The 12,988-nt window shown below is 41.7% G+C and overlaps 1 protein-coding gene across 16 annotated transcripts in view; it reads right to left on the bottom strand.

The window, feature by feature from the left end:
- Positions 1–12,988, bottom strand: part of SNX5 (sorting nexin 5) — a 23,745-nt gene continuing 10,757 nt past the window's right edge. For 6 of the 16 annotated variants that reach the window (XM_070052126.2, XM_070052121.2, XM_089307346.1 and 3 more), the window contains 10 exons: positions 10,568–10,689; positions 9,291–9,414; positions 8,548–8,643; positions 7,310–7,415; positions 7,146–7,221; positions 6,291–6,330; positions 6,117–6,203; positions 4,881–5,040; positions 2,089–2,174; positions 1–737 (listed from right to left, as the gene is read on the bottom strand). In XM_070052126.2, the coding sequence (XP_069908227.1) occupies positions 687–737; positions 2,089–2,174; positions 4,881–5,040; positions 6,117–6,203; positions 6,291–6,330; positions 7,146–7,221; positions 7,310–7,415; positions 8,548–8,643; positions 9,291–9,414; positions 10,568–10,641 (900 nt within the window). In that variant the 5' untranslated portion in view covers positions 10,642–10,689 and the 3' untranslated portion in view covers positions 1–686. Of the gene's footprint in view, positions 738–2,088; positions 2,175–4,880; positions 5,811–6,116; positions 6,242–6,290; positions 6,373–7,145; positions 7,222–7,309; positions 7,416–8,547; positions 8,644–9,290; positions 9,415–10,567; positions 10,690–12,988 lie in introns of all 16 variants that reach the window. The other 10 variants (XR_016216026.1, XR_016216025.1, XR_011380019.2 and 7 more) reach the window with 4 other exon arrangements.

Below are 12,988 nucleotides of genomic sequence, written 5' to 3' on the forward strand. Positions count from 1 at the left end.
TTTCTTGTTCATTATATGCTTTATTGAAGACAAAAGTCCCAAAACACATCCACCACCCCCCAACCACTAGTAGGCAGAGTCTTCCTTCATGTAGCCATGTCTATGGGTATCCCAAGATATAGCTCTATCCTCGAACATTTCATCTCAACTATAAAAATGGAGCTGCAAAGGGTATACAAAGATAAATGAGATTTTCTTGCCATTGTCTAATACAAACACTTCAGGTGACTCAAGAAACATGAGTAATAAGGAGTGAGAACTATGTAATTAACGAATGGAATGTCTGTTACCTATGTTGGAATTGGCGCCTGACAAAATCAGTTTGTGTGGACATGAGCACATGGAGAAACATGTGCCAGGTGATTGCTTCTATTGGTTTCCAGAAGGCACATGTCTCCTACACCCTCTTGGTAATGAAAGACAAACAACAGAAGTATCCAGTATTTATATCTTGCCCACTTTGAGGTATTGAATGCATAAGGAAAAGATTAGTTATATCCAAATAGCATGCAATAAAAATATTTTTAAACCAACATGGTTAAGTGTTAAAGATTTTTAGAAATCAAAATAGTTCACATAATTTTTAACTAAAGTCAAAGCTAATAAATCTTCCATGGTAATGATTTAAGTGCAAGTGATGCTGGTTTTCTTTCACATTCATTTCCTTCCTTCAGAGTAAAGGTAGATCAGTTGTTCTTGAACAAGTCAATGCAGCTCTGCAAGAGGGAGACATTATTCTGGAAAAAAACCCAAAAGTGAGAGTCTTAAGACCTGCAAAGGTTACACACAAATCTAGACACAGCTTTCCCCACAGGATTCAAAGCCAGCAAAGCCAGGTAAAATTAGATGGTACTTTTCCTTTAAATCCCAATTAAAACCCAATCTACTCTTCACTCAAACACTCCCAGTGAAAGGGGCTAACAGACATGGCTCTAGCAACAGTGATGTCTACAACCAACTTGCTACCAAATGCACCCAAGCCAGTTCTGCTTACTGTTAATTCCTTCATTTAAATATAACATAAATGAATGTGATGAAATTGATGGCCCTGGAAAGGCTAGATGAAAAGCTGCCGGTGGGGCTGGCACTATGTGGTAGCAGGTTAAGCTGCTGCCTGTGATGCCGGCATGCCCTGAGTACTGGTTTGACTCCTGGCTGCTCCTTCTGATTCAGCTCCCCAACTAACAGTCTAGGAAAGCAGCAGAAGATAGTCCAAGTACTTGGGACTCTGCCAGCCAAGTGGGAGATGCGGATGGAACTCCAGGCTCCTGGCTTTAGACTAGACCAGACCCAGCCATTGCTGCTTTCTGGGAGTGAACCAGTAGATGAAAGATTTTCTCTGCCTCTCCTTCTCTGTCACATTGCCAAATTTTTAGAACTTATAGGTAAAGTAAAAATGAAAGTACAAATAACATTCATAAAGGATTCTACATCCAGAAACATTTTGGGAGTGATGTATGTAAAATACTTTAAAGCTCCAATTTAAAGCCATATACAACAGGATTTTGATAAAGTAAGCAAGTGAGTAAAGGTATTTATTCTATAATCAATAAAAATAATTTCAAAACACATACATTTGTGGTCTCCCTGCTTTAATCAAGGGTTTATCCCCATGGACCCTGATGCAAGGGTTGGCCTAGTTACACTGACCAGATAGCTCCCCAGAGGTGCGTCCCTGGAGACACCCAAAGATCCACTCCCAAGGATTCTAAATAAAAAAGATCCCTGTAGATCTAAAGTGTACCAAGCACTGAGAAGCACCATTCTCTACCGCCTGTGTGCTTAATTAAGCTACAGCCATTAAACACGCACTACGGAGAGAATAGAAGTTTGTCTTCCTTTCTAAACCAAATGGGAACACCAGAAGATACTCAGTAAACTAGAAAGCAACCACTTCTAAAACAGTTTTCCATGGAGCTCACTGGTGAGATCACTATGGCAGGTTCTTCAGAGTGGCCTGCAGGGTAGGTCAGAATAATCTCCTCAAAATTACTTCAACAACGGGTTGACTTGATGACACCAGACAGTGAATTGGCAAACAACTTTTTAAAACCACTAAAATGTTACTGAATTAAAGAAATTACTTACCCTGGCATGCTTTATTTCCAGTTCAGACATTTCAATTAGATTCTTTCTAAATGCTGCCACTCTCTTCCGCTTGAAATTTACCAGTTCTGTAAGAGAGGACAAGTTTACAAATTTGACCTTCACTTTTAGTATTACTCTTGTAAACGATCTCAAAAGTATTTCTTAAGCCACCATTATTTTCTCACATTTTTTCTAACTCAGCAGTAACACAGGGCAGGACCACTGTGAAGAGGTTAATACTTTTCAGTAGGTAACAAGCACCGGATCGCCAAGTACAACTGGAAGGATAACAGAGGGCACCAACTACTCGGGGGCCTTGTGACATGCAGCCTCACCTTTACCTTGCAGGAGCCAACAGGCCAGGAGGGTTTGTGTGACTAACATCACCAATAGCTTTAAACCAGTGAAAGCTCATCTCAAGCAACATGCCATTGGAGGGTGAACCAACGGCAAAGGGGACCTTTCTCTCTGTCTCTCTCTCTCTCACTATCCACTCTGCCTGTCCAAAAACAAACAAACAAAAAAAGATCTAGCAACATGACTTCAGGGAACTGAAGTTCATGGAAAATGAAACTAAAACTAGTTTGGCCCAGACTTTTGAAATCTATGCATACTTCTTTCATAGTATTCTTCCATGAACTTTTTGAAGACTCATCATGTATCAATATGAAGAAGGGACATCTGTACTCCCATATTTATAGTAGCATTACATACAATAGACAAGATGTCATCTTAAGTGTCCATTAACAAAAAAAAGGGGGGGGGGTATATTCTCATATACAATGAATACTATCCAGCGTTAAGAAACAAAGGGCTGGGGCCAGTGTTGTGGCATAGTAGGTTAAAGCCTCCACCTACGGTGACTACATCCCACATGGGCACCAGTTCGTGTCCCAGCTGCTCCTCTTCCAATCCAGCTCTCTGTTAATGTTCTGGGAAAGCAATAGAAGGTGGTCTAAGCTCTTGGGCCCCTGTACCCACATGGAAGACTGGGAAGAAGCTCCTGGCTTCAGATAAGCCCAGCTCTGACTGTTGTGGCCACTTGGGAAGCAAACCAGTAGATGGAAGGCCTACTGTCTAACTCTGGCTTTCAAATAAATAAATACTAAAAAAGCAAGAAATGGGGCCAGTGTTGTAGTGCAGTGGGTTAAGCCACCACCTGGGACACCAGAGCCTCCTATCAAGAGTGCCAGTTCCAGTCCTAGCTGTTCCACTTCCAATCCAGCTCCCTGCTAATACACTTGGGAAAGCAGTGGAAAATGGCTTGAGCTCCTGCCACCCACATGGGAGAATGGGATAAAGGTCCGGGCTACTGGGTTCTACCAGGCCCAGATGTTCAGGCCATCTGGGAAGTGAACCAGGGGATGGAAGACGTCTCTGTCTTAAAATAAATTTTTAAAACACACACACAACAAAGAGCAAAGAAATGAATGAAATTGTCATCTGGACAACTTGTACGAATTCCGAAGTCAGTCACAGAAAGACAAATGCTGCATCCTCACAAGCAGAATCTATAAGTTCCCTTCCATCGCATAAGGATAAAATGATGGTTAGCAGAGCTGGGAGCTAGAGGAGCAGAATAGGGTGTTGCTGGCCAAAGGGCATAAAGTCTTAGCTAGAGAGGAGCAGTTACATTCGCTGCATGACAGTGACCAAATAGTCAATAACATATTATGTATTTCAAAATAATCAAATTTTGAATGTCAACAAAATGTAAAGCGCATTTTTCCTTCATTTTCTCACTCCACATTGTATACGCTGTATCAAAACCATTACCTTACTTGACAAATGCAATACAATTATAAATAATTAAAAAAAAAGGTAAAAAGTGCTTTTGCACCAGATATGATCTGTGGAACTATCTTTTTTCCTTTCTATTGCCATCAGAATTCAGGACTATAGGCTTACCGGAAACTATGGCAAAACTAAGCACTGTATTCTTTTCTTTCATCTCCTCATAAACTCAACACAGCCTACCTCACAGATTCAGTCAGGGTTCATTTGGGAGAACCCTACTGTGGGTCATATGGGATGCAAGCACTGAAGGCAGAGGCATCACTGCACCACAATGTCAGCCCTAGAAGTTACCATTTTGCAGTCAGAGTAGAGGAAAGACTGGTTCAAGTAAGAATCATCAATACATGCTAAATCTGGGAAGAAAGCTTTGATAACCAGATAGATACACCCATGGACACAAATTACATCACCATGGCTGTGGAGGTGTAACTAAGCAGGAGAAATCTGGCTCATATCTGACTGCATAATCAAAATTACCAGCTGGCGCCACGGCTCACTAGGCTAATCCTCCACCTTGCGGCGCCGGCACACCGGGTTCTAGTCCTGGTCGGGGTGCCGGATTCTGTCCTGGTTGCCCCTCTTCCAGGCCAGCTCTCTGCTGTGGCCAGGGAGTGCAGTGGAGGATGGCCCAAGTGCTTGGGCCCCTGCACCCGCGAGGGAGACACAGAAGAAGCTCCTGGCTCTGGATCAGTTCAGCTCCGGCCAATTGTGGAGTGAATCAGCAGATGGAAGACCCCTCTCTCTCTCTGTAACTCTTTCAAATGAATAAATAAATCTTTAAAAAAAAAAAAAAACAGTAAAATAAACAAGGCATGTGCTTATAAACACATGCAATGGCTAGACGGGTGTACAAGTGACAATGCACATGGGGACACCTAGTCAACTAGGGAATTCTTAGGGATTCTAAGGGTGTTCTTTGCATCACCTGTGTAACTTTCTTCTCTGTTAAGCATGAAATTACACATAACAAGTACAGAAGAATATCCTGGACCAACCTTCTTTAGCAGACTCAGAAAGCTGTTCAAATTTCTGGCAGCATTCCTGCTGGTGTGCCTCTGCCAACTTAACATCTCTGCTTTTCAGCCGGGCTTTATCCAGAGCTTTGTTTGAGTTCTCATAGTCAATGAGGGCCTTAGTACGTCTGTATAAGAGGTCCTGGGCAGTCAACAGGTACAACATAAAAATCTCCAGGGGAAAAACAGAAGAACGAAGTATCCCAACTGGTTTAGAAAATAAATAACCCAGTACCCATGGTGCCAATGCAACAACCTGAAATGGTAGATGACAAGAATCAATCTGCCTCTGCATCTTGCCCCTCATTCCTTTTCTCAAGATTTAGCAGGGATGAGCAACCCTTGTATCACTGTTATTTAAAATGAAGATTATTCAATCTCACAGTATCTAAAATAGGCAATTAAAACATTATCTGTGGGGCCAGCACTGTGGCGTACCAGGTAAAGCTGCCACCTGCAGTGCTGGCGTTCCATATGGGTTCTAGTTTGAGTTCCGGCTGCTCCACTTCCGATGCAGCTCTCTGCTATGTCTTGGGAAAGCAGCGGAAGATGGTCTAAGTCATTGGGCCCCTGCATCTGTGTGGAAGACCCAGAAGCTCCTGGCTTCAGATCAGCCCCCCTCTGGCCACTGCAGCCACTTGGGGAGTGAACCAGCAGATGGAAGACCTCTCTCTGTAATACTGCCTTTCAAATATACAATGTCTTAAAAAAAAAAAAAAAAAAAAAGTCAGTCCTGAGTTGTGTAAGACTTCTCCGTCACTTTTCAAATAAAATGAAAACAGAAGTATGTTTGTGGCTCAGGACACTGGGGACATATGCACTATAGCATAGTAGGCTCAGCTTCCACCTGTTCACATGGGCACCGGTTTGTGTCCTGGCTGCTCCTCTTCTAATCCAGCTCTCTACCATGGCCTGGGAAAGCAGAAGATGGTCTAAGTATTTGTGCCCCTGTACCTGCGTAGGAGACCCAGAAAAAACTCTTGATTTCAGACCGACCCAGCTCCAGCCATTGCGGCCATTTGGGGGATGAACCAGCTGAAGGAAGAGCTTTGTCTCTCTCCCCCTCTGTCTTTAACTCTATCTCTCAAATAAATCTTACTAACCACGTGAGTGTAAAGTAACCTTCCTTTTTATCAAAACAACTGCTTCTTTGCCATTAGACTCTGGTCACAATAAGGGGGACTTGCCCCATGCTGATGAGGGAACTCAGTGTCTTACCTTTGCGGCCTCTATGTTGAGCATGTAGTAACGGAGGAGTTCTGTGAGCTTTAAATCTTCATCTGATGAGACTCGACCCTCTACTTTCTATTTAAAACAGGACATGTCACCATCAAGGCACAAATCTACAGATTACAAAATATGCATTTGAAAGATCAAGATAAAAAGTCTTACCCTAAGTTTTTCAAACAGCTCAGCAACCTTCAACAGGTACCTAAAAACACACACATGACTTTGGATTAAAGCCTCAAATCACCTACAAAAGATTGCATTAATACTCTCAGGAATGGCTACTTTAGGATTATTATCCAATTAACACTTTCACATCAGTTGGCACAAAGGTACAAAAATCAAACCATTTACAGTATCGCATTCTCTGGCATCAGGTTCTCTTGAAGCCCGCACACCATCTCCTACCCTGTCCAGCATACTTCTATCAGCTGCTAATGCTTTATTAACGAAAGTCAGGTTATAACTAACCACCACGAGTGTCATTTCATCCCCTGGTTCTGCCATCAGCCCTGACAATCGATTGCAAGTCAGATGTAGTGTCACTTGTTATCCTGTTACACTAAGCCCAGGAAGCAGAATATTGCCTCACACTAAAATGCCCGGGATGGGGAAACTGAAAAATAAGTGCAAAATCAGACTGATGTCCTATTATTCTCATGACCACTACAACCACAGTTCTTTAAGAAACTCCAGGGCATCAGCACATATAACAGGAAGCCCCAACTGCCAAGACAACCCAAGCAAACTCCTCTCAAAGACAATTCCAGCATTAACATAATCCGCAAAAGACTGGAGATATTTGACAGGAAAGGCTATGACAACAGCCACGGCGTGTGTTCATCTCTATGACTCCTCTAAGTGTCTCTCCATACACAGTGGGTGGGTTAAGATTTGATGGCTGGAGATGAGCATGTACTCCAGATCAGAACTGAACCCATGTAGTCATTACTCATTTCTTTTACACCACTTGTAGTCTCCACTAGGACATATGGGAAAATGCATTTCTAACAAGCTTACTTTTTGATGACTGTGGGCTCTTCCAAAGCCAGGCTGTGCAAGCAAGCTGCAGTGTGGATATAGTCGTCTGCAACATCTGCAGAAACAAGGACAGCCCATTCAACATGAGCCCAGCCAGGCACGTCAGCAAAGCTGCAAGTGGCTCGTGCGTCAACAGTGCTTACTTTTATGAGACCTGGTCATCTTGTCAGCTTTCCCACAGGAGTCCTTGATCCTGTTGTAGTAGTTAATAAGGAAGGTCTTCTCTTGCTCAAAGAAGTCATCTACCTCCTAGAACGGAAGAAAAGAAACTTGAAGCAGAATTCCAAAGATGCATTATGACAAGTAAGCTTATGAAGTCTAACACTACACAGAGAACTGCCTGTTTGTAAGACTGGCAGGAAGCATCAACAGAGAACCATTCTGATGAGCATCCTGGTAATGCCCAGGAAACTATGATCTCACTCTACGATCCAGCAACTCCACTGAGTGCAGTGGTTCTGCAAGGTGGGATGTAACTTAGATACTTGCAGCTGTATATATGGGTTATTATTATTTTTTAATTTGTGAGGCAACACTGGCACTGGATAGGCAGTGGTCAAGGATATCAAATATCCTACAAAACTTGGATAGAGAATAATCCCACACCTTTTAAATTGCACCAAGAGTTTCCAAATTTCTACTTGGAACACATGTACTCTGGTCTTCCCACTCAGATCCTACAGCAGCAAAGTCAGACAATGCATAGAACCTGTTGAGTCTGTCCAATTACAAGAAAGGTTTGGCTTGGTGGTTAAACGCTAGTTAGGCCACATCTTAGTTTCTAGGTTTGATACTGGGCTCTGGCTCCTGAGAGACAGCAGTGATGGTTCAAGAGACTGGTTTCTGCCATCCATGTGAGAAATTTCTATCGAATGCCTGTATCTAGGCTTTGACCTGTCCTAGTCTCAGCCACCGCCAGTATTTAGGGAGAAGATTGGTGGATGTTTACCCTCTCTCAAATAAATCTTAAACACACACACACACACACACACACACACACAACCCAACCTGGTTCCCTAACTGTTAACGGCCAGGCTACCTGACACTGTGGCTGTTGGACACTTCAATTCTGCCAGAATAGCACGAAACCTGATCACGTAAGCTTACTTTCTTCCATAAAATTGATTAACCCCTCTCCTTACAGCAACATTTGAGAAAATGAAGAGTTAAATGATGAAAAGTTCTTATCACCTTTCCTGAGAGAACAAGGTATTTTCGGAAAATAAGTGAAAACTAAATGAGTATACAAAAATAACCAAACATCTGAAGGAAATTTAGAGTTCTTAAGTTAACACTCTTCATTTCATAGATCACTCTCCCAAGACAATAGGCCACCTATTCACATGAAACACTTTTCTCAAAACAGCCAAAAGCCACTGACCTTAACTCCAGAAAAAAGGACTTCATCAGCACTTTTCACCACACTTTTGAAAAAGCCACCGAACATCTCTTTGGTATTTTTCCGCCTGACACTTAGCTAAAAGAAGAAAATCCAAAACGGCAGTTAAGGTATACATTTTTCTAGGTTCTCTTAGAAGCTCTACAGTACAAGCAATACTCTTTAATAGCATGGATATATGTATGACGAATCTTTAATTCTGTCTCAACCAAATGTAAAATACCAAACAAATAGCTAAAGCTAATAGGCTATCTCATTTCTAAAGGGTAACTTGGGAGATATTTTGAATAACTATCTAGGCACAAAGTCTTGGTGGCTTTTAAATCCTTGTGAGAATTACTACTGTTCTGTTTTATTTACACTGTTTATTAAGCTTCATGGGTTTGAAGACATTTCAAAGTCAGGGCATGGCTCACACGAAGTAGCAGGAACCTACAATATGAATTCCTTTCTACAAAAAGGCTACTATCAGCAGAACAAAACAAATGTAGATCAATTTAAGTTCCTACTAATATCCCAAACTAAACTGAGAACTAATTAGGGAAGGAGAACAAAAGATTAAAATTTTCTTTGAGCAGAATTTTAAAAACTGACTTAAATAATGGGGTTGGGTGTGGCATCTAAAAGATTTGTTGTGTTGAAAAGAAATTCAGAACTTTCAGAAACTGTAAAGATCTTATACATTTTTTAAACTGGATCATGGAAATGGAATTAAAAGGCCTTACATCCTGATCATATTCCAGGAAAACATGAAAGTTGCGATCTTTACTGAGAACAGGATGAGAAGAAAGCCGTTGAAGAAAGACTTCATGGGAGGACACAGTCTTCTTAAAGACAGCGAGATACTCACTGAAAAGAGATGTGCACACAGCTTTCAGTTGGCATCACTACACTGCCTAACCAAGGCTACTCCCAGATGTATTCATGGTTCGGCTTACGGTACTAAGTAAAAAACTGCACAACTGAACCAAAATATTTTGGTACAACTTGGTTTCTAGTTAGGTATAAAGTAACTGCAATTTTGGAATCTGTGGAATGAACCAACCACTGAAAGCAATGATATAGCTGGATGATGGATCACATGTTTGTTCCAAAACTACATGCTAATATTGCTGTTATCTAACAGCCCCAGAACATGTTCCTACAGCCATGTTGCACAGCATGCATCTAATAAAGCACGGTGTGAGCAGAAATTACACAGCAGCTTTAGGTCAACACAGGCATTAAAGATCTCTAAACTTCCTGCTGGAAGGAACCTGGTCTGTTGGGCTCAGTGCTCCACCCCAGACCTGGTCAGCCCAGGCATGCAAGCATGTACTGAATGATTCCATGATGAGGGTGTGAGTACAGCCCCAGGTAACAAGGGCTTGAGGCAGAGCTGCAGAGGTAATGAACAGGAAATTCACCCCAATTCTAAAAGGCTGATGGGGAAAGTGCTTTTGAGCCAAGATAAAGAAGCCCAAAGATCTCATAAGAAATGTTCCAAAAACTCACTGAAGTAAAAGGAGAAGTATACACTATTCTTTGCCTACCCTTTCAGATATTATGGTATGTGGTCTGAGTCCACATTTGATTTTAGAGAAACAAGTACTACTTCAAGAACATTTGGTATTTTTCAGTTCTCTATAACACAGACCTAGAACTGACACAAATAAAAAATTTCCTTGAAATAATTAAAATTACAAGGCAAAAATATGCCACCTGAGGACCAGCCAGTAACTTATTCAGAATGCTTCTCTGTAACAGCATTCACTGTGATCAAATTCCTCCAATACTTCCTTCCAGTAACCAAACTAGATCAGCAGCAGCTTGAAAAATTACTTAGAGACATCAATTTGTCTTTCTTCCCTAAGAGATCAGCATCTCTTCAAAGTACATTCATAGTCTGCCCCAAAACTCTGCTAGAGAATGGCTTTAAAAAGTTGTCAGCTTCTACTTATTTCTGTACATGGCACCATTTTTCTCTACTTCTCACAAGATGAGTTCAAAAAAATCCACTTACGCCTCCAGTTCTTGTTTCATCTTGGCAAATTCTTCCTTGGTCATAGACCCTTCACCCTCTCCAAGTTTCTGCATCTTCTCACGAGGGCCATCAAAGTCAGGCTTTGTAGGTGCAGGTGGAATCTGTAGCAGAGAGGCAGAACTCATGAATACCCTGCTCTGGCTGGCACACAGAAGCCAGCCATCCAATCCACTCCTGTTTTTCTCTTTACCTATTCCTTCTGACCATTTAAAAAGCAGTGTCCTCCCTACAGCCAGGCACTCACTTCGACCACATTATGTGTTCAGTTCACCCATTACAATCAGTAAGCACGAGAATGTATTGCTTCAATGTCAGCCTGAAACTACTGTGACAATGCTTACAACTGGGAATTAACCATCAAGATGTTTTTCTAATTCCAAAGGATAATCAAAATATAGTCTAATTTAGAATGAAGTAAATATTTTTAAATACAAGTGTCAGTATTAGTTTTGTTCAGTTACTAAGAAGTCATTTGGGTTGGTAGAGTTAAAAACATACCAGGGGATTCCAATTCAATCCCATCAAGGTGGCATGTACCAATGCCATCTCACTATTCCAAGTGATCAATTTCAGTTCACAATTGATCATAATGAAAGGACTAAGAGTCAAAGGGAGCACATAAACAAGTCTAGTACCTGCTAACACTAACCGATGGAATAAAAGGGGAGAGTGATCCAACATGGGAAGTGAGATACTCAGCAGACTCATAGAATGGTAGATGTCCTGAATAGTACTCTGGCCTCAGAATCAGCCCTAAAGGCATTCGGATCTGGCTGAAAAGCCCATGAGAGTATTTCAGGCATGGAAAGCCAAGACACTCTGGCAAAAGATCTCTGCAAGTGAGATCCCAGTGGAAAGAACAGGTCTTCAAAGAAGGAGGTACCTTTCTCTGAAGGGAGGAGAGAACCTCCACTTTGACTATGACCTTGTCTAAACAAGATAAGAATCGGAGAACTCAGAGGGCTTCCATAGCATTGGAAACTCATGACTGGAGCATAGGGAGATTACTGATGCCATAGACAGGAGTGTCAATTGGTAAAGTCAACAACAGGAGTCACTGTGCACTTACTCCTCATGTAGGATCTCTGTCCTTAATGTGCTGTGTATTGAGATTTAATGCTATAACGAGTACCCAAACAATATATTTCACTTTGTGTTTCTATGGGGGTGCAAACTGTTGAAATCTTTACTTAATGTATACTAAACTGATCCTCTGTTAAAAAAAAAAAAAAAGAAAAAAAAAGAAATTATCAACTCCCAACTTGACTCTCACTGGGATTAAACATGACAATAGGTCTGATCTGATTTCATCATCATTTAAAAAAAATCATCTATTATTTTTCACTTTATGTTTCTGTGTGGGAGCAAACTGTTGAAATCCTTACTTAATGTATACTAAGCTGATCTTCTGTATATTAAGATAATCGAAAATGAATCTTGATGTGAATGGAAGGGGAGAGGGAGTGGGAAAGGGGAGGGTAGTGGGTGGGAGGGACGGTATGTGGGGGAAGCCATTGTAATCCATAAATCGTACTTTGGAAATTTATATTCATTAAATAAAAAAAAAAGAAAAGAAAAGAAAAAATAAATAAATAAATCTTTAAAAAGGGTAATGATTTGGTGTGCGATAAGACAAGACATGTAAATTTCATATGAAGTCCTTTTTCCTATGGCCAAGAATTAACTTGAAGGCTGACAACTATCTCCTTTACTGCTGGAGCACTTCTGATAAGTCAAAATTGAGGTTTCCAGAAATCAATTCTACAGATATCCCAGAGAAACGACCACAGGGCATTTGGCCTCAGCTGAGTATCTGGGTTCAACCAACTTCCTATTTATTTAATAAGGACACTGGGAGGCAGCAGTGATGGCTCAGGTAGTTGGGTTTCTGCTGCCATCAACACCATCACCACCTGCCTTGTTGGGAGCCCTGCATGTAGTTACCAGCTACCAGTTTTGGCCTAGTCTCAGTCCACCAGTCATCTGAGGACTGGGTCAGCAGATGGGAGCTTTCTCTGCCTCTCAAATAAATAATGCCAGAGGAAAAAACATATACACAAGTGCATCAAGACTTAAAGTATTCAGCTTTTTACCCTTGTACATGTAGTAGATACACTATGCTTCACTTCATAGCTGTTTATTCTCCATGTACATTTTAAGGCTTTACCAGTAGGGGCCGGCGCTGTGGCACAAAGTGTTAAAGCCCTAGCCTGACGCACCAGAATCCCATATGGGCACCGGTTTGAGACCTGGCTGCTCCACTTCCAATCCAGCTCTCTGCTATGGCCTGGGAAAGCAGTAGAAAATGGCCCAAGTCCTTGGGTCCCTGCACCCACGTGGGAGGCCCAGAAGAAGCTCCTGGCTCCTGGCTTTGGATCGGCACAGCTCTGGCTGTTGCGG

Source organism: Oryctolagus cuniculus, chromosome 11 (genome assembly GCF_051225735.1).
Source record: "Oryctolagus cuniculus isolate XC-2025 breed Fujian yellow rabbit chromosome 11, ASM5122573v1, whole genome shotgun sequence".
Taxonomy (NCBI): domain Eukaryota; kingdom Metazoa; phylum Chordata; class Mammalia; order Lagomorpha; family Leporidae; genus Oryctolagus; species Oryctolagus cuniculus.